Genomic DNA, 22,716 nt, shown 5'->3' with positions numbered 1-22,716 from the left:
TTGTAACACTACATTCTGCACTGTCTCCTTTCCTTCCCTATGTACAGGTATGTTTTGTATAGAACGCAAGAAACAATACTTTTCACTATACCAACACGTGACAATAAATCAAATCGAAATGCTCCATGCATTCAGATTCAGAGCCTTTTATTTGTCATTGTTATTTTTGTAACTTCTAGCCTTATTTGCTGATATACTTTTAGACTGTGACAGTCACAGTACAAATCTGTCATTTCCCATATTAATATCTCTCTCTTACCTTGTCTCTACTCTTTGATTTACCATATCTTCCCCAATTAGATCCCTTTGCCCCCACTATTTAGCATAAAATCCTCTCTCCATCACTGGTTATGTGGCTCATTAGATTACCTGTCCCATCATGGTTCAGGTATAGACCATCTCTGTGGTACAGCCCCTACTATCCCGCGTGCTGGCACCAGTGCCCAACAAACTGTAACCCATTTATCCCATGCTTGTCTTTGAGCCATGCATTCATTTATCAAATTTTATTTGCCCAACGCCAATTTGTACGTGTAGTAATCCAGCTATCATGACCTTTGAATTTTTGCTTCTTAATTTGGTGCCTAGTTCCTCGTGCTGAATATGCAGAATGTCCTGCCTGTGTCATACCTACAACATGGACCATATCAACTGGATCCTCTCACATGCGCACACCATTCCCAACATCCTCTCCAGCCCTGAGCAGACATCCTGAACGCTTGCACTGGGTTTTGGTTCCTTACTTACCTCACTTACAATGACTCCCTCCTGTCCATGACCACTGACACTTAGAAGACACTATCCTAAGGGTTGTAACCACCTCCTGGTATGGTGTCCAGATACCTTTCCCCTTCGCTGATGTATCATGGTGTGTGCACTCGGTCTCCAGCTCAGTGACTTTGCGCAGGAGCTCCTTGAACTGCAAATACTTCAGACATGTTTGCCCTGGATTACAGTGGCATCCAGGAGGTTCCACATGCTGTAGGCTTGACACAGCACCTGTCCTGCCATCCTTAATGTGTTTTAATTAACTACTTAATTACTTTATTCAATTAATTAATTTTCATTTTATATATTTTATTAATCTTCCCACCAGTTTGTATACTATATTAAATCTTAGGAGTAGAATAAATTTTAACTACTTACCAGATGCTCAACAAACAACTATCCTCTTCCCATGTAATAGAGTAAGAACCAATTTCTCTAGAATAAAGAAGTTAGAAAAAGCAGAGGAGCACCTCCTTCCCCTCTTCACCTAACTCCCTCACTCGCCTAACACTTGGTACTCTTGTTCAAAGTTGCACTCCAGTGCTCAGTCATGCTGAGAGGCCAGTATTTATATGTCCTCAAACAAGTTCAGCCCCAGGTACAGAAAAAAGTTTTATCTAGTTTCCTTAATTAACTACAACTGCTGTCCAGTGAAGCTTGTATCCTGCTTGAGCCTGGCTAAAATTTAGAATTCAAAAATAAATTTCAGTTAGATGCTAAATGTTTAAATCAAACACAATTGTATTTTTAGCAAGAGATTAAGATTCTCTCATTCACCCAACTCTTGGCATTCTTGTTCAAAGTTACTGAAAAGGCGTCAGTTTGCTTAGAGTGGGGAAAAATACATGCTGGTATGTTGGAGCCAAAGTAGAACACTGTTGAGGCCTGGCAGAAAAGGATTTACTTTCCATTTTGGCCTTTTAAAAAAAAAAATGGTTCTGTAACCCTACATGCACCTGATTTTCCCATGCATACAAATGGAAAGTATAGAATAAGGAGAGTCAGTTGCTTGCAATAATTTTAATTTTCCTTTTGTCATATGTTGCTTGTTCACTGTTAGTGTTTATGATAAAGGTAGAACTAAATAACATTTCAGCAATCAGAATGGAAGTTGCAAGTGCCCCATTTTTCTTTTTGGGAGCATCACAATGTTATCTAAATTATGCTTCACTTGGGAATAACAATTCTACTTTCTCCAAGGAGTTACATTTATAGTTGGGAAGGAAGAAAGAAAAGTATGAATATTGTATCTGTACCTGGTGTAATGTCATATCCGTAGGAGAGGGCGAGTGAAGTGACTTCCCCTTTCCTACCCTTATTAGTGCACCTGACCATGGGGCCTAAAATATGGCTTATGAAAACATTTGTTCAGAGAATCCAGAGCTGCACCTTCAGTAAATAATCTTATAAAACTGTTTATTTCAAATTACATGTTTTCAGATGAATTTTTGTCTCCACAGGTTGCAGAAAGAGCTTTGTATTTCTGGAATAATGAGTACATTCTTAGTCTGATTGAAGATAACTCTGAGAAAATTCTACCAATTATGTTTGGTAGTTTATACAGAATCTCCAAGGAACACTGGAATCCGTAAGTTTTTCTCATTGAAATATATGTATGTTTTGACTAACATATAGCAAAATGATTAATCTATTCTTCACATTGACAAAGACCCAAAATGTCCAGTCAGCGAGGGAGTGGGAGGAACCTTTTGGTCCTGGCTTCAACAGGGTTGCAATGCCAAGTACAGTCAGGAGGCTAAATAGCAGTTGAGATTGCAGCGAAGTCATACCCCTCTTTTTTCATCATGAGCTGAAGACACATCTCATTCATTCATCAACTTGCATTGTTGCTAAATGAACCTGTCACCCCTAATACAGCTGACAGCACATCAGCACATGGTGCTCATCCCTGCCTCCCTCCTGACAATCCCCCTCCCCCACACCCCAAATAGCACTCACCACCTTTCAAACAGTGCTTCCACCCCTCCTCCCCGTCCCCCCACCCAACCTCACCTCTCCAAAAATGTTCAACTGATAGAATAGTTGCAATTTCTAGGGGTTACAAGTGAGGGAAGGGGGAAATGAGCATTGACAATGGGAAATCTGAATACTGCTGTGTAGTGTTGGGTGGTGGGAGGGACTGACCTGTTGGGAGGCCTGGGTAGGTGAGTATTGTCGAGGTGCAGGCAATAACCCATTGTCAAGTGAGTGTTGAGTCCTGTCATCAATCCAAGGTGAGTGGTGAGCACTGCCAGGGGTCTGGGAGGGGTCAAACACTGTCATTGGTGTAGGAGGAGATGAGCAGTATCGGTTTTGAGCAATGTTGGGGTTGCTGGGTTCCGTAGTGCTTCAACACACCAGGTACTCTGTTCACCATGCTTTGCATCTCCTCTGAAAAACTCTAAATAATTATATAATGACTAGTATGGCAAACAGCCCCAGCCTATGTGGTTCTGGCCATCTGATCCCACTGTCATAGCAATCCAGGTAGGATAAAACCAGCAATCGGGAGTTTAAACTTCACTCACAAGTAAGTGCACTGGTCAGGACTTCCTCAAGGTCCTGAGGAGAAATAGCATCTTGAGTTCAGTCATTTGTCACTTATCTGAAGATTTGGGCCTTTAGGGCAATTTTATGAGAAAAATTCTAAGTGCCTTGCTCGCATGAAATCCGTTTTTTGAGCGAGTCCAAATTCAGTATCTTATGCACTTAGAGAAGGAAAAAATGGACTGGACCGTTTATAGCCATTAGATGGAATGGGAGGAGCTTAAATTGCAGGAGGGCTGCTGCAGCAGCAAAGGGCACCACTGCGCATGTGCAGACCTTTAGTTGCACATGCATAATGGCAACCAGCAGAGAGCTGACAGGACTGAGAGATCTGTCAGCCCCTCCCCACGGCCGATCGCGAGCCCCCCCACCACCCAGACCGATTGCCTGCAGGGTGGCAGCCCCTCCCACCCCACTGATTGTGTGCAGATTCGTCGCAGGCCCCCCCTTCATACCCAATCAGCCCTGCTGGACAGTCCTAGGCTGGCACTGCCCAAGGGGCAACCCTCTTTCCCTCGACCTCCTGGGGGCACTTCAGTGGCCTCCAGCTCTACTGGCAAGGCTATCACGGCTGGTCCCCGTTTGTGGGGACCATACGTGATCCTCATCGGAGAGAACCCCTGCCGGCAAGGCACAAAGGCAAGTGAGGCCGGACAATTGCACCCTGGGCTTGCTAATCACATGAGTGTGAGCATTAAAATATATTTAAATAATTTATTCAGCTTTTCACTGGAAATGGGTGGGAGGCTGAATGTGCCTGATATTCGGTGCTGGTAAAATTACGAAAGTCAAGAAATCGGGCCCAAACCTAATTTCTCGGCTCTCGTGCGATTTTACTGGCTCACCCTGCCTATCTTGACCATAGATATAGAATGGACGTTTCTCCTTGTTGAACATCCTAGAGCAAGAGGCCATAGTTTTAGGCTAAGGCGTGGCATTTTTAAATGCTGTTTTTACAACAGAACTGAGGAGGAATTACTCCATTCCAAGAGTTGCGAATCTGTGGAATTCTCTACCCCAGACTGCAGTGGACACTGGAACACTAAACAAATTTAAGGAGATAATAGGTTTTTAATTAGTAGTGGGATGAAGGATTATGGGGAGCTCATAGGAAGGTGGTGATGAGGCCAAGATGAGATCAGCCATGATTGTATTGAATAGTGGAGCAGGTTCGAGGTGTTGAATAGCCTACTCCTGCTCCTAATTCTTATGTCTTTGCATTTTTTACATCGGTTTTTTTGTTAGTTTTAGAGATCATAGTTACAATGATTTTTCATCTTTGTAACTTTCAAGGGTAGCTTTATATTATCTGTCCACTGTATAGTTGTGTTAAAGTAACCTCAGTTGTACTTCATTTTAGATTCATTTCAAACTTCAGAGAAAGGGGACCTTCAGATTATTGTCTGCACTGGATTTACAATTTCAACACCCTACTGAAATCATGTTTGTATTGTACCCTTACAGTCCATTCTGAAGTGGAGTGAGACTCTTGTTCAGGGGATCTCACACTTTCTACCTGGAGTCAGCTTAAGCCTAAATGTGAATTCAGACTGCACTACACTAAAACTGCAGTATCACTGCACACTGGCATTACAATTGTATATGAATAATTTTTAAACATTTCTTTAATGTTTAGTTGATACCAGCTCTAGTGTCAGCCATGGCTTAGTTGGTAGCACTCTTAAGCTTTCCTCTGAGTTATTGTGGACTCAAGTTCCAATTCAGAGACTTGAGAATGAAAATCCAGGCTGACACTCCAGTGCAGTACTGAAGAAATTCTGCACTGAAAAGTTTGCTGCTTTTTGATTGAGACGTTCAAGGGAGCCATCTCCTTTCTCAGCTAGATGCAAACAGTCACGTGGCACTATTTTGAAAAAGAGCGGGGAAGATGGCTCATGTCCTGTCCAATATTTATTCCTGAACAAAGCCCAGTCCATCACGCAAACTGCAAATGTAGCCCAGTCCATCATGCAAACCAGCCTCCCATCCATTGACTCCGTCCACACTTCTTGTTGTCTCAGAAAAGCAGCCAGCATAATCGAGGACCCCACGCACCCTGGACGTACTCTTTCTTCATCTTCCATCGGGAAAGAGATACAAAAATCTGGTCATGGACCAGCCAACTCAAGAACAGTTTTTTTCCTGCTGCCATCAGACTTTTGAGAAACATCAATGAAGACAAGTCTCCAGGGCCTGATGGGATATACCCCAGAATACGGAGAGAGGCAAGAGAGGAAATTGCTGGGGTCTTGAGAGAAATCTTTGTATCCTCACTGGCTACAGGGGAGGTCCCAGAGGATTGGAGAATAGCCAATGTTGTTCCTTTGTTTAAGAAGGGTAGCAAGAATAATCCAGGTAATTACAGTCCGGTGAGCCTTACGTCAGTGGTAGGGAAATTATTGGAGAGGATTCTTCGAGACAGGATTTATTCCCACTTGGAAATAAGTGGACGTATTAGTGAGAGGCAACATGGTTTTGTGAAGGGGAGGTCATGTCTCACGAACTTGATCGAGTTTTTTGAGGAAGTGACGAAGATGATTAAATGAGGGTAGGGCAGTGGATGTTGTCTACATGGACTTCCGTAAGGCCTTTGACAAGGTCCCTCATGGCAGACTGGTGCAGAAGGTGAAGTCACATGGGATCAGAGGTGAGCTGGCAAGGTGGATACAAAACTGGCTCAGTCAAAAAAGCAGTGGAACGGTGCGTTTCTGAATGGAGGGCTGTGACAAGTGGTGTTCCTCAGGGATCCGTGCTGGGACCTTTTGCTGTTTGTAATATATATAAATGATTTGGAGGAAAATGTAACTGGATTGATCAGTAAGTTTGCAGACGACACAAAGGCTGGTGGATTTGCAGATAGTGATGAGTGATCAGAGGATACAGCAGGATATAGATCAGTTGGAGACTTGGGCAGAGAGATGGCAGATGGCGTTTAGTCTGGACAAATGTGAAGTAATGCATTTTGGAAGGTCCAATACAGATAGGAAATGTACAGTAAATGGCAGAACCCTTGGGCGTATTGATAGGCAAAGGGATCTGGGTGTACAGGTACACAGGTCACTGAAAGTGGCAATGCAGGTGGAGAAGGTAGTCAAGAAGGCATACGGCATGCTTGCCTTCATCAGCCAGGGTATTGAGTTTAAAAATTGGCAAGTCATGTTGACGCTTTATAGAACCTTAGTAAGGCCGCATTTGGAATATAGTGTTCAATTCTGGTCGCCACACTACCAGAAGGATGTGGAGGCTTTGGAGAGGGTACAGAAAAGATTTACCAGGATGTTGCCTGGTATGGAGGGCATTAGCTATGAGGAGAGGTTGGTGAAACTTAGTTTGTTCTCACTGGAGCGACGGAGGTTGAGGGGAGACCTGATAGAAGTCTACAAGATTATGAGAGGCATGGACAGAGTGGATAGTCAGAAGCTTTTTCCCATGACTGTAACACTACATTCTGCACCCTCTCCTTTCCTTCTCTATGTGCGATATGCTTTGTATGGTGCGCAAGAAACAATACTTTTCACTGTATCCTAATACATATGAACTAAATGAACTAATATCACAAAATCCAGATTAGCTGGTCATTGTTCACATCGCTGTTTGTGGGAACTTGCTGAGTACAAATTCACTGACACATTTCCCACATTGTAACAATGACAACACTTAAAAGTGCTTCACTGGCTGTGAAACACTTTGGGCATCCTGAGGTTGTGTTATAAATACAAGTCTTTTTTAAAATACATAACCATGCAGCCTTTTAAGAAAGACAAAAAAAAACCCTGAGTCCAATTTAGGAGAAAACGCCTGAAAATTCCTTTCTGATCCTCTAAAGCAATTGAAAAAAGCTCAGAGATTATTAAATCCTACTATTCCCAGTCACTTCAAACTTTATGGTATATAATTTGGAAATGTCCCCCTCTCTGACAGGAAATGCTTCATAAATCTATTTCAGACAGAAATGATTTGTGTGAAAAAAATATTTGTACCATTTAACCTAGCTTCTTGCGCTTGTATTTTATACACACCTTCTGGTTTTGATATCCCTATTCGTATCAAATTCCTACCCAATTGAATAGAATCCCTTCAGTTGATATTTTTGTTCAAACCCTCTAGATAGAGAGGAAAGCCATTCTACCCAATTTAGCTCATCATTATGAAGTACCTGATTATTCCGTTGTCATAGCTTCCAGCTGTTCATTAATTCCAGAGTGTTCCATTACTCTACCTAAAATGCCAGTTTGTATGTTGTGCACAAGTTTTGTGGAGAACACATTATTGACATCACTGCTAATTTTGCCCTGTGCTAGTTTGAACTGTTTAGTCATGTTTTGGATCTATCTTTCTGGATTGTTTTTCCATCTTTGATAACTTTATAGAATCATACTGCAGACGTTTCCATTTTATTTACATTGCCTCTTTCACTCCTCTTCCATAAATTCTTCTGTAACCATGATGCACATTCAAGTGAATACGAACTTGTTTTACAGAACCATTGTAGCACTCGTTTACAACGTACTAAAAACATTAATGGAGATGAATGGGTCATTATTCGACGAACTTACAGCATCTTACAAGGCTGAAAGGCAACGGTATGCAATCATCTTTAATTTTTTATTTTACACTTTCCGCTAAGGGTTTATTGGCCCTCTTTACTGCTTACAGAAAATACAGATTGAGGGTTGATAACTCATTAGGTTAAAGGAACCGTGGTGCACGAAAGCTGTGCGGGACCTCGTCAAGAAGAAAAGGAAAGCGTACCAAAGGTTCAGAGAGCTTGGCGAAGATAGGGATCTAGATGAGTATACGGCTTGTAGGAAGGGACTAAAGAAGGAAATTAGGAGAGCCAGAAGGGGTCACGAGAAGGCCTTGGCAAGTAGAATTAAGGAAAACCCTAAGGCGTTCTATAAATATGTGAAGAGTAAAAGGATGAGACGTGAAGGAATAGGGCCTATAAAAGGTGAAGGCGGGAAAATCAGTACGGAACCAGTAGAAATGGCAGAGTTGCTTAATGAGTATTTTGTCTCGGTTTTCACAGAGGAGAAGGACATGGGTGGATGTACTGTGGGCTTGCGGTGGACTGAAAAGATTGAGTATGTGGACTTTAAGAGGTTGTGCTGGAATCTTTGAATGGCATCAAGATAGATAAGTCGCCGGGTCCGGATGGGATGTACCCCAGGTTACTGTGGGAGGCGAGGGAAGAGATTGCAGAGCCTCTGGTGATGATCTTTGCGTCGTCGATGGAGACGGGAGAGGTGCCGGAGGATTGGAGGATTGCGGATGTGGTTCCTATTTTCAAGAAGGGGAATAGGGATAGCCCAGGAAATTACCGACTGGTGAGTCTAACCTCAGTGGTTGGTAAGCTGATGGAGAAGATCCTGAGGGACAAGATTTATGAGTATTTAGAGAGGTTTAGTATGCTCAAGAATACTCAGCATGGCTTTGTCAAAGGCAGATCGTGCCTTACGAGCCTGGTGGAGTTCTTAGAAAATGTGACTAAACACATTGACGAAGGGAAAGCGGTAGATGTGGTTTATATGGATTTTAGCAAGGTGTTCGATAAGGTCCCCCATGCAAGGCTTCTAGAAAAAGTGAGAGGGCATGGGATCCAAGGGGCTGCTGCCCTGTGGATCCAGAACTGGCTTGCCCAAAGGAGGCAGAGTGTCTGTATAGATGGGTCTTTTTCTAATTGGAGGTCGGTCACCAGTGGTGTGCCCCAAGGATCTGTTCTGGGAGCCTTGCTGTTTGTCATTTTCATAAATGACCTGGATGAGGAAGTGGAGGGATGGGTTGGTAAGTTTGCCGACGACACGAAGGTTGGTGGGGTTGTGGATAGTCTGGAGGGATGTCAGAAGTTACAGAGGGACATAGATAGGATGCAAGACTGGGCGGAGAAGTGGCAGATGGACTTCAACCCAGATAAATGTGTAGTGGTCCATTTTGGCAGGTCGAATGAGATGAAGGAGTACAATATAAAGGGAAAGACTCTTAGTACGATAGAGGATCAGAAGGACCTTGGGGTCTGGGTCCACAGGACTCTAAAATCGGCCCCGCAGGTGGAGGAGGCGTATGGTGTGCTGGCCTTTATCAATCGAGGGATTGAGTTTAGGAGTCCGGGGATAATGATGCAGCTATATAAGACCGTCGTCAGACCCCACTTGGAGTACTGTACTCCGTTCTGGTCACCTCACTATAGGAAGGATGTGGAAAAGATTGAAAGGGTGCAGAGGAGATTTACAAGGATGTTGCCTGGATTGAGTGGCATGCCTTATGAGGATAGGCTGAGGGTGCTCGGTCTTTTCTCCTTGGAGAGACGTAGGATGAGAGGAGACCTAATAGAGGTATACAAGATGTTGAGAGGCATAGATCGGGTGGACTCTGAGGCTTTTTCCCAGGGTGGAAATGGCTGCTACGAGAGGACACAGGTTTAAGGTGCTGGGGGGTAGGCACAGGGGAAATGTTAGGGGGAAGTTTTTCACACACAGGGTGGTGGGCGAGTGGAATCGGCTGTCGTCAGTGGTGGTGGAGGCAAACTCAATAGGGTCTTTTAAGAGACTCCTGGATGAGTACATGGGACTTAATAGGATGGAGGGTTATAGATAGGCCTAAAAGGTAGGGACATGTTCGGCACAACTTGTGGGGCCGAAGGGCCTGTTTTGTGCTGTAGTTTTCTATGTTTCTGTTTCTAACTCACTCGGACAGTCAGCTTTCCTGTTTTATTTTCTTTTTCACCTTTGTGAGAATGAGGGGGGAAAGAACCTTATCTCCTTTCATCCCATCTGTTGATTGCTCAGTTGGCAGCAGAAATTTGCTGTGAATGTCTTGTGGAGCTACATTTACCATCTTGTGTTTGTACATCAACGATTAGGCTGCTGTTTCTTCTCTGGGAATGCATTCATCATTAATTGGCTGCGGCAAAACTCATGCCACCTTCTCATCATGCACTGTACAACATACGAATGGCCGGTGAACTGAAGCTATATTAATGCAGTGGCAGAATTTCGATAACTATTCCTACAAAGTGGCTGACAAAAGCTATTTTCAATGGATGTAATTGTTTCAAATGCCCATGTGTAGTTTTATTTAAAAATGAAAATGCCAGGTATAATTTTTTATAATATGAGCTACCACATTTAGTCATGAATCTTGGATTTTTGTAATGCAGATGATTGGTGTTAAAATAACAACAATGTCATGTACTATTTTGGTCATTTTGCCTTTAGCTGAGGTGTCAGTATGTGCAGCAGCAAGAAATACCTGTGTTTTTTTAGCGTGATGTAAATACACTGCAGATTAATCACCAATTCTTTTTTATGCATGTGGATGGCAAGTTACAAAATTTATTGTTGTCCACTGACTTCTAAAGTCACATGGGTGTATTCAGAACAAAGATCTAAAATTATCCTTTTTTGGAGCTGAATAGCATTTGTGCAACAATAAGAATCGTGCCTTGAGGAAGTACATAGCCATTTTACTTTCAACAACGTCCTCCTTAAAAGGTCATGGTCATTTTGTATGGCTTCTGAGTCAACAGTGATCATTTTTAGAAAGTAACTTTGAGGCCTGTATTAACAATTCCACAAGTCTATTTAAAATTTAGTTAATTGGAGATTAATTTGGAAAGCTATAAAGTACAATTTTTCACATTTAAAATTCCCTCAATGACTGTACTTCACAACGCTGCTACTAGTACTGTTCAGTAACAGATTAATGTTTAATTTGCAGTGAAAAGAAGAAAGAACAGGAGCGTGAGGAACTTTGGAAGAATCTTGAAGAGTTGCAGCTCCAGAGGAGCCAGGTGCTTGCTGGCAGCTTGCAGATCAATACCCACAATGTGGAAAATGCTCGGAACAGTAAATCAAGTGCCAAATGACCAGAACCAACAGTTGGGCTAGGAATTATGGAGCATTTCATACATATTTTGGAATATGTGTGGGAATAATACATACACAAGGCAAACCTTCAGCAGTATACTTCCAAAAAAGACCAGCTTTTTTGAGCTGTAAATTATGTTAAAAAGAAAGGATATGAACTTTGAACATTACTGTGTGACCACATAATATTTGTAACTTTGTCTGATCATGAATTTATTACGTCACTTTTTAGAATTCACAGAGAATAAATGAATTTATCATTTGTGACCAGAGTGAAAATAATTGAGTGGTGAAATTATGACTTGAAAAAAATAATTTTTTGATTGTGCTGCACATAGAAAATTAGTCAGCTATTTAAATATAGATTTTTCCTATTTTATATGTGCTTCTCACAATGCGACAGACCTCGAGTAACATGAAAGGGAGTGAGTTATGCATACACAGAAAATATTAGAAATTTGAGCATAAAATATTGTATGTTTTTTCAACTAGTCTTTCTGATGCTGTGCCAGAGAACCATTCCATTCTGTAAACCTATGGCAGTGTGAAGCTCTTTTGTAATGAGACACCTTATTTGGGGTTTTGAGCTACATTAAATAAAGTCTACATAATATTTGTATTTGGACCTCACCATTATTAGCTTTTGTACATGATGAAGAAAAATTTTACACAGTTTCTGACGGAACCGTATGAATCTCAAATGGTTGCATCAAAGTATAAACGTTTAGATGTCCAGTCCTAGACTTTCACTTGTTAAATAAAGGGACACTGTCACTACAGTGGCCATTCATCTGTGGCAACAAGTATTCAATCTGACCCATGTAGGATCATAAGCTTTCTGCTGACTGCAGTGCCCCCTATATGAAATGAATTTGAGTAATCTTAATCTCATTCCTATTAGCCACAAGTTGCAAACATAGATAACTTGGGATTCATAATCAGAAGTAGCTGTCTTGGGCGGTGTAGAACAGGGGCTTTTCTGAAGTTGTGATGCAGGTGCATTTTTAGAGCAAGTAAAACAGTTTATTTTGCCTCTGCTTGTGCTTTCCATGAATCTAGCTAGTGCTAATAAAGCATACACCAGGAGTAAACGTATGATAGAAATATATTAACCATGCATCATTTCTCAGGGCAAATGGTTGTACTGGCAATTTTGATCCCAAACATCTGTCAATGTAGTAATGTGCTGAAAGATTTTTTTTACTTTCTTGCCTCTCTGGATGAAACTTCCTTTATCCACGCAGCCTTATCACAGCCCACAAGAAATGTTGGTACTTTTTGTTGCATCAATAAGACCATTTTTATACATGTCAAAGAAGGTTATCATGGGCCCAGACCCTATTCGATGCAGAAACCTTGAATTTTTTATTTTAAACTTCCTTACACATTAAGAGCTGTATGTAAGGGTTTATTCTGGCCGTTTTATTAAATAAAACGGCCAGAAAAGGTGTGGGAATGTGGTAAAAGCAGTTTGCTGGGGAATTTTGAAAGATGAAGGAGCTAGGGTGGGGATGTGGGCTATACCCTGTGACCTGCGGTTAGTGTATGTATGTTATTTCAACAATAAATCATCATGCGTGTTTGATAACCTATAAAATATGGTATTTTCATTAACGGTTAGAAGATCAAGATCAGCACCTGTGACTGATTTTTAAATATCCAAACTCAAATGGATTTTCTGTCTTAAACTTTAAAAGAAAATGATCAAATGAAATTGCTGCTACAGCTGGCGGCTGGGTAGAGCAATTAATTGTATCTCTGCAAGTAATTATTTTGGATATGTTAAATAAATATGAATTCATGGTCCCAATAATTTTATCCGTCAGAAAAGGTGCAAAACCGATTTCCCTTAATCATTTGCCCATCGGGAGAGATGAATAAATGCAGTCAGATGGTTCATAATTACTCTTGCATAACTGTAGAATGATGCACGGTAAAGACACTAAATAGGGAGGAAACTAATTATTTGGGATTTATGACTGACTGGAAGAATTGCAGTAGTATTTTGTCTCAGATTTTCGGGTTAATGTCGCATCAAATGAGTTACTACTGGTATGTTAAAAATGCCAGTTGTTAAATCTAATTGCTATTGAGCCCAATGACACTTTACAGAGCAGTACAATGATACAACACTTTTTCTTTCAGTAATTTTGGCAATGTTAGGAACATGAAAATAATTAATGGTGTAATCGTTCACCAGTCAGCATTTAACCTGAAAAATTATGGCATTTTGTCTCGTTAATTGCTGAGGAATAATGCATATTAGTGCCTCACTCAAATCTTTTAAAACATCTGTTTCCCCCTTTTCTAGTAGTTTGTAGATCTTTGAATTTCCTCTGTGATTGGAATAACTGTTTTGTTTTTCTTGTTTATCAAACTGCCATGGGGCTTGTTTATCGTTCTGATGACTGATCTAATGTGGCCTTTATCTTTGTAGATGCACCATTGATTTTACAGAATTTTGTCTTTAATTTCAGATTTCCTTTTTTCCCTTGGGCACAATGTTTAATTCATTACCATTTCTCTTCTACTAAAATCAGCCTCAAAGTCCGGCTTCTTTCATGATTTTCTTGCCTCTTTCTTCCTCTTCTGCTGCCTGCCCCATTGCCTTTCAAAGTCCTTGACCTATTTCTATGATGCCCCAAAATACACACCAGAACTACTCTGGCAGATAAATAGTTTTTCAATTCCACCAGACACGTTTCCTCTTGATTCATTTCTTGTTCAGTTTTTACATCTGTGACACTCTGACCTCAATTGTTTCCCTTTCATCCTGGAAATACTGTCATTCTACATAGCCATCCTTCACCAGAACAATCCATGATTCCTTCACTTTTTCCCTGAAAAGTAGTTAACCCATTTCCATCCACTATTTCACTCCTCTGTCTGATTGAACTTTTCACCTGGTATAACTCAAAAAGCTCTATCCACTTTTTTGAGATAGGAGCAAAGAAACCCTCATGCCTGTCTTTTTGATAGATGTGTGAATTGTTTTGTTCTTATACTATTCAGGCTTTTTCTCTGACCATGTCTTCAGTTCCATTGGCAGCTGTATTGCTGTCACTTCCTAGCCGTAGTCTGATCTTGAGAATTTCATTCATTATACATTCAATTAAAACCAGTCCTTCATTTTTGCCTAGCATATATCAGAATCCTCTTTCTCTGCATATCTGGCATAGGTTTTTCATATACTTATATTTCAAACTCAATTTTATTTCTGTAAAAACTATTTCTGTCCCTCTTGCTTATATCATTGCATCTTCTGGCAGATCCACTTTCCTCACCAGTGCTTCTGACATTTCATTTCACTCAACCAAGGTTTCATCTCACCAGTGTTTGCAGAAAGGATTCTTGACTGAATCTGCCTCACTTCCCATATTTCTGTTGTCATCCCTCCTCTTCCCTTCGCAACATCTTCCACCTCATTAATTTCCACATTTGCCTTCTAGCATATAATATAATCCCACACAAAGTGCATCTGTTTCCTCTCTGCACCCTGCTGTCCAGAGGAATTGTTCAAATTTCCCTAGCTCAAACTTACAGTCAACCATGTACTTTGTTGTGCAAGTGCAGCCAATAAAGCAACAGTTATTTCAACCCCCACTATAATCACTGGCCAGAGACCTAAACTCCCTTCACATGCCTTGTGCAACCCAGAATTCTTTACCAATTTAGTTCTGAATTAGGAAGATAAATTTTCATTGCTGGCAAGTGTGTTCCCATCCATTTCAATGCAGACCTCTCAATTTTGTCACCCTGCAATGCTCCAATCAGACTTGACAAAGGCTTTAGGAATAGTGTCCTATTTCTTGTGGGTACTCAGCAGCTCGATCTGAACATTAATTTTAGTAATGTCACACCTTAGTTACATCTGTACTTTCTGTATAGAATTCCACTATTTGCATGTTTTTATTAATGATGCATAATATGTTATATTTGATGGAGCCCATGAAGTGATCTGGATGGCATGTAGTCCAAGTTGTGTATCAAATGAAACTCTTACATCAGTCATGTAATACAATCTAATCTGTTTGTTTTTTACATTAAAAATAGGTGGAATAAGTAGGTATAGTTTTCTGTTTGGGACTTTGTTTTGTTTGCTGTCAGTGGGATGAATAGCTTGTTTCTATTTTTAATTTGAAACAATTGGATAATTTTTAATTGCAATGATAGTGTCTTATTTGTAGGATAATTAATCATTTATTGAATTCTGCTGATTCATCATTTATTGAACTCTGCTCCTACTAGAGAGTTCATTCAAAGCCACCTCTTCAGAAACGCCATTCTTAAGAAATAGAGGAGTTGGCCATACAGCCCCTCAAGCCTGCTCTACCATTAGATATCACTACTTTCCTGCCTTCTCTCCATGTCCTGTGATTCCCTGTAAGACCAAAAATCTGCATCCCTATCTGAAATACACAACAATGGAGCATCCAGAACCCAATCCAACAATGCACAACCCTTTGAGTGAAAAAAATTCTCTTCACTGTCCTGAGATTCTGCTCTCATATTTTGATTCTCCAGCCAGGGGAAACAACCCCTTAATTTCTACGCAGCCACGCTTCACGCCCCATCCTATCTAATTGCATTTCTGTAATCTTGTTTGAGTTCCGCGAATGTGTCACTACCTCCGTTACATTCCTATCCTTAAATTTTCTCATTTGAAACCCTTCAATCTGGTTTCCAATCTACTCTGCACAGAAACTGTCTTGGCCAAAATTACATCCTCTGTGCCTATCTTGTATACTATCCCTACAGAGCCTCTTTGTGGAATCTGATAGTGGTTTACACCATGCTTTTCCATTAACTAACTGCGACTGCTCTTGCATGTTCCAATTTCTGCATGCCTGAATACAGCCAGCACATCTTCACAATTATTTTTCTTCCCTGTACAATCATCTCTGGATTCCTTGAAGGATCCACACTTGACTGTGTCATGGTGCCCCTTGGTGGCATCATCTACAGGCATGGGATTATTCACCAGTCTGAATGATGTGTAATTCTCCCCAGTATTTCTTCTGTAACATGATAACTTTTATGAAATCAGATTATTGGATACCAAGTGACAGATGAGTCGACATTTTCTCTGTCACAAAGTCTGGAGCCATCATTTTCAATAGCTGTCATGAACTTTTTTCCTCTAACTCCAATCGACCTTCCTGGTTACTAGTTTATGTTGAACCAGACTCTGCAAAATCCAAAATTGAGCTTCTAACCCCAATTCAGCCACTTCCCTATTTCTTCCCCCATCATTGGTGAAACTCTTATCTCCACTTTTGACATTCCTAGATATAGGGTAGAAATTTATCAGTGCTACTCACAGCATGCACCCAATTGGATTTGAACTCTCAGGAGTATTCTTTATTTCATGTTAGTTCATTGAAGCAGGTTAACATTTGTCTTGTTTGAAAACTTAAGTTTATACAAAAGATTTATATATTGTGAAAATATTGATCAACTTGCTACATGCAAATAAAAGTATTTTTGATGGTTGAAATTGTGGAATGAATAAAGCAAACACAGCTCAATGTGTTTTAATCTATGGAAGTTATAATCTGTTGAGCTCCATAAGGTCAAGTCTTTCAATCAAAATAGGGTGGCAGGTGCAAAGACATGGGAGGTTTCAACTGATAGAGTCTTAACTAATTGCTCAGTTTGACTGACCCGGTTCTTGACTGCCACTTAGATCTCAAGCTGTTTGAAGCTTTAAAACTCTGATTTTAATTGGCAAATTATAAAATCATTTTGTACAAGCAGTAAGCATCCTATTTGTTAGCCAAATATAATTAAATTTTTTAACTTTTTAATCAGATGAATTATGATTTAATATAAACTCCAAACCTTTGCATTTGATTGTTTCAAAGCAGAAACTGAATCTTATTAAAGAACATCAAGAGATTTGACAATCCATTCTCTTCTGTTGATATGATAAATTATTTATATCAGAGATTCAATACATTATTTTCTCAATATTTGATGCTAATAATGCAATGTATTAAATTAAAAATTTTCATGTACAATGAGGCCTTTGTAAATAGATTTAAACAGCTTAAATTTTCAGACTTGTCTGACTGGACCGCTCTCCCTAACCCCCTCCTCTCTTTCCTCTAAGACACTCCTCAAAACATACATAGAAAATAAGAGCAGGAATAGGCCACTCGAGTCCGCTCCGCCATTCATTACGATCATGATTGATCATATTCAATACCCTGATCGTGTCTTCCCTCCACATCCCTTGATCCCTTTAGCCCAAAGAGCTATACCTTCTTGAAATCACGCAATGTTTTGACCTGTGATCATGAATTTCACAGATCCAGCCCTCTCTGGGTGAAGAAATTTCTCCTCGCCTCAGTCCTAAAAGATTTATCCCTTACCCTCAAACTATGACCTCTCGTTCTGGACTGCCCCCCCCATGATTCCTTCTGAATCTACCCTGTCTAATCCTGTAAGAATTTTATAGGTTTCTATGAAATCCCTCCTCAATCTTCTAAACTCCAATGAATATGACCCTAAGTGTCTCATATGACAGTCCTGCCATCCCAGGAATCAGCCTGATAAATTTTTGCTACCCTCCCTCTATAGCAAGAATATCTTTCCTCAGATAAGGACACGAAAACTGCACACAATACTTGGGCTGTGGCCTCACCAACGCCTTATACAATTGCAGTAAAACATTCCTATTCCTATACACAAATCCTCTCGCTATGAAGGCCAACATACCATTTGCCGCCTTTACTGCCTGTGTACCTGCACGCTTACTTTCAGCGACTGATGCGATGCACACTGACACCAAAGCCTTGCTGAGTATCTACCTCTCAATTTACACCCATTCAAATAATAATGTGCCTTCCTATTTTTGCTACCAAAGTGGATACCCCTTTGACTAAGCATTTGGTCATCGCTTTTATCTCTCTGGCTTGGCGTCAAATGTTGCTTTATAACATTTCTGTGAAGCACCTTAGAACATTTTATTACAATAAAACCAAGTGTTTTTGTTGAATAAGTTAGGGCAGGTCAGAAATGTAAACAATTTGTCATCTTCAGAAGCCCTATTACATTTTACAGTGATTCAGATGTTTGTAGGCTTGCACTTAGAATCACACAGTTAGAAGGCCATTCAACCCACTTTGTCTGTGCCAGCGCTCTAAAAGAGCTATCCAATTAGTCTCACTCCACTGCTTCTCAATAGTTCTGTATAATTATCCTTTAAGTATTTGTTGTGGGAAATTTATCACCAGAGTCAGACTTGGAGGTTCAACAATACAGTTTTATTTCGGATACGAAGCTTCAGGAGAAAGCACTGATACTCCGCAGGACTTGGCAGCTACCTTCTCAATTACACAATAGCAGTTGATCATTTTTATACCTTTTAGACAATAGGCAGTACAGATATTAGCTGTTTAACACATCGTTATAAGTTGAGTAGGCAGATTACGGACATCGGTAGTTAACACATTGTTACAAGCAGACAGGTACAGACATGGGCAGTTAACATAGCATTGTTCATAGAATGGATACATTTCCTCTATCAATGACTGGTTTCGATCTATACATTCAGTGGCTGATGTTGTGGCATTTATATATTTATGTTCCCATCTGTGGCTGATATCAGACTTATTGTTCTGGGTCTGCCCTTATCTTAAAGTGCCTCAAGCTCTGACTAGGTTCCTGCAGCATTTTGGTTCCTGCATGTTTTAACTTTAAGTAACTTGTCTGTGCTAAAACTCAGTGCCTGTTTAATGTCCCTTCCCAGGTAACCATTTTGTGTGTCAGGTAACCATTTCTTTAATTCCCCCACAACATATTTATTCAAATCCCTTTTGTAAATTACAATTAAAGCTACTTATCCAACACTTTCAGGTAGTGCTATCCAGATTGTAACAACTCATTGCAGAAAGAAAAGTTCTTCTAACTCCCTGTTGGATTTTTTTTGGGAAATATGTTGAATCAATGTTCTTTGGGTATTAATGCTTCTGCCAGTGTCGATTGGAAAAATTTGATTCCACTATCAATGCACTTCCTAATTTTGAACACACCTGTGAAATATCTGCTTAAGTTTCTTTATTATAGAGAGAACAATCTCAGCTTCTCTTGTCTCTCCATATAACTGAAGTCCCTCATTCCTAGTATCATTCTGATAAATCACCATTGAATCTCTCCAAGGCCTTGACATTCCACAGTTGAACACAAATATTTCAGTTGAGACCTAATCTGTGATTTATTAAGTACTTCCTCATACTCTGCCTCTGTTTATAAGGCTACAGCTCCCATGTTCTCTTAACATCAATGTCAACTTGTCCTGCCAAGGGTTCACATGTATGTGAACCCCATGGTCTCCATTCCTGCACCCCTTTTAAAATTGTACCATTTTAATTTATATTCCCGTCAATGTTTCCTTCCAAAATGAATCACTGTATTAAATTATATTTGCCATGTGTCTGCCCATTTCACTAGCCTATGTCTTACTGAAATCTATTTCTACCCCACCCCCCATCAATGCTTACTACATTGTGAAAACTTTGAATTTATGCCACACATGCTGAAGGCTAGGTCATTAATATATATCAAGAAGATCAATAGTCCAAATATTGATCTCTGAAGCTATCTCGGTATACTTGAAAAACAATTGTTCATCGCTATTCCCTGCTTTGTGTCTCAGCCAAGCTGCCACTGCTCCTTTACTCCCATGGCCTTCAATTTTGCTAGCAAATCTATTTGTCACTTTGTCTAAAATCCATATACATAATTAACCATACTACCTTCCCTGGGCAAATTTCAAAGTGAAGGAGATTGTCCATTAGCACCAAGCCAGGCTGCTTGACCTACAAATTAATCAGAATATACGTTTCTTAGGTGGGAATGGAATTGCCTGTACTTGGTGCACTAAGGGTTACTTGGAGCCCAATCGATGTGAACAATGTATACAATAATTCCTTCTATTGCACTTTATTTTTAGATAATTAACCATACTGTTCGCAAGTCCCTTTCCCAATTACCCTTCTGTTTGCTGACTGACATTGGCTCCTGGTTACCTTTATTTTAAAATTCTCATCCTTGTTTTAGAATCTCTGTTCTTGCCTGCCCTATGTATTAAAATCTCATTCAGCCTACAAGATATTTTTGAGCATCTTCAATATTAATCATGCCACTATTCATGGCTGTGTCTGTGATTGCTTGGGCCCTTCACTCTGGGCATTTCTCCTTAAACTCTACCACTCCCTCATTTCCTCCTTTAGGATGCTTCTTAAAACCTCTCTTTGATCAAACTTTTGGTCATCTGTCCTAATTTCTCTGTGGCTTGGTGTGGTATTTTGTTCTGTAATATTCCTATGAAGCACCTCGGGAACTTTTGTCAAAGGTGCTATATAAATACGAGTTACAATAGATAGTCGAGGCTCATCTACTAACCAGAGCATTCTCCCCAGGTCCTGCTGCACTTGGACATGAACTGCTTCAGTACCTGAGGAGTTACAAATGGTGCTGAATCATGTGCAGTGATTTGCGAACATCCCCACTTCTGACTTTGTGATGGGAAGAAGGTCATTAATGAAGCAGCTGAAGATGGTTGGGCCTAGGATGAACTCCTGCAGTGATGAGTGAGCTTCAACCACCACAACCATCTTCCTTTGGGACAGGTATGACTCCAACCAGGAGGGTTTTCCCCCTTATTCCCACTGACAAGGTACCGCATGGTAGGTTGTTGCATAAAGTTAAATCTCATGGGATCCAGGGTAAGGTATCTAAATGGATACTAAATTGGCTTCTTGACAGAAGCCAGAGGGTGGTTGTAGAGAGTTGTTCTTCAAACTGGAGGCCTGTGACCAGCAGCGTGCCTCAGGGATCAGTGCTGGGCCCACTGTTATTTGTCATTTATATTAATGATTTGGATGAGAAGATGGGGGGGCATGGTTAGTAAGTTTGCAGATGACACCAAGATTGGTGGCACAGTGGACAGTGAAGAAAGTTATCTCCAATTGCCACGGGATCTTGATCAATTGGGCCAGTGGGCTGACGAATGGCAGATGGGGTTTAATTTAGACAAATGCGAGGTGATGCATTTTGGTAGATTGAACCAGGGCAGGACTTACTCAGTTAATGGTAAGGCGTTGGGGAGAGTTACAGAACAAAGAGATCTAGGGGTACATGTTCATAGCTCCTTGAAAGTGGAGTCACAGGTGGACAGAGTGGTGAAGAAGGCATTCGGCATGCTTGATTTCATCGGTCAGAACATTGAATACAGGAGTTGGGACGTCTTGTTGAAGTTGTACAAGACATTGGTAAGGCCACACTTGGAATACTGTGTGCAATTCTGGTCACCCTATTATAGAAAGGATATTATTAAGCTAGAAAGAGTGCAGAAAAGATTTACTAGGGTGCTACTGGGACTTGATGGATTGAGTTATAAGGAGAGGCTGAACAGACTGGGACTTTTTTCTCTGGAGTGTAGAAGGCTGAGGGGTGACCTTATAGAGGTCTATAAAATAATGAGGGGCATAGACAAGGTAGATAGTCAATATCTTTTCCCAAAGGTAGGGGAGTCTAAACCGAGAGGGCATAGGTTTAAGGTGAAAGGGGAGAGATACAAAAGTGTCCAGAGGGGCAATTTTTTCACAGAGGGTGGTGAGTGTCTGAACCAAGCTGCCAGATGTAGTAGTAGAGGGTACAATTTTATCTTTTAAAAAGCATTTCGATAGTTACATGAGTACGATGGATATAGAGGGATATGGGCCAAATGCGGGCAATTGGGATTAGCTTCGGGGTTTTAAAAAAAAAGGGGGCAGCATGGACAAGTTGCGCCGAAGGGCCTGTTTCCATGCTGTAAACCTCTGACTCTTTGCTAGGGCTCCTTGATGCCGCACTCTGTCAAATGCTGCCTCGATATCAAGAGCAGTCACTCTTACCTCACCTCACCTCTGGAATTCAGCTCTTTTGTCCATGTTTGAACCAAGGCTGTAACTAAGGCCCTGGCGGAACCCAAACTGAGCAGGTTATTGCTGCATGATAGTGCTGTCGATGACCCCTACCATCACTGCTGATGACTGCGAGTAGATTGATGGGGCAGGAATTTGCCGTTTTTGTGTACAGGACATATCTGGGCAATTTTCCATTCTTGTAGCTGTACTGGAACAGCTTGGCTTGGGATGTGGCAATTTCTGGAGCACCCATCTTCAGGACAATAGCTGGAATATTATCAGAATCAATAGCCTTTGCAGTGTCCAGTGCCTTCAGCTGCTTTTGATATCACGAAGTGAATTGAATTGGTTGGCATTTGTGATGCTGGGGAATCCACTTCTCAAACTAAAAGAAAACATTCTAAAATTAGTATTTTAACCCCCGTAAGGAGGGATTCAAATACCACTGTTTTCAAGAATTGTGCTGTCTTTGTCTTGCTGCATCAGTTAACTATACCGAGACCAGAATTTTATCCACCTCCACCCCCGGCAGGTTCTGAGAGGGATGAAATTTCTTCACAGAGTCGTGCATCTTTGGAAATTTCTGCTCCAGAGCGTTGACAAGTATTTTCAAGACTGCAATC

The 22,716-nt window shown here is 40.7% G+C and overlaps 1 protein-coding gene across 1 annotated transcript in view; it reads left to right on the top strand.

The window, feature by feature from the left end:
* Nucleotides 1-15,237, top strand: part of ppp2r5a (protein phosphatase 2, regulatory subunit B', alpha isoform) — a 165,822-nt gene extending 150,585 nt beyond the window's left edge. The window contains exons 11-13 of the mRNA XM_078229829.1: nucleotides 2,229-2,356; nucleotides 7,797-7,898; nucleotides 11,032-15,237. Of these exons, the coding sequence (XP_078085955.1) occupies nucleotides 2,229-2,356; nucleotides 7,797-7,898; nucleotides 11,032-11,179 (378 nt within the window). The 3' untranslated portion in view covers nucleotides 11,180-15,237. The remainder of the gene's footprint in view (nucleotides 1-2,228; nucleotides 2,357-7,796; nucleotides 7,899-11,031) is intronic.
* Nucleotides 15,238-22,716: the final 7,479 nt, after the last annotated feature.

The sequence above is a fragment of the Mustelus asterias genome, chromosome 15 (genome assembly GCF_964213995.1).
Source record: "Mustelus asterias chromosome 15, sMusAst1.hap1.1, whole genome shotgun sequence".
NCBI classification, from domain to species: domain Eukaryota; kingdom Metazoa; phylum Chordata; class Chondrichthyes; order Carcharhiniformes; family Triakidae; genus Mustelus; species Mustelus asterias.
Note: the sequence above shows the minus strand (reverse complement) of the source record. Positions and strands in the feature narration are given on the sequence as shown.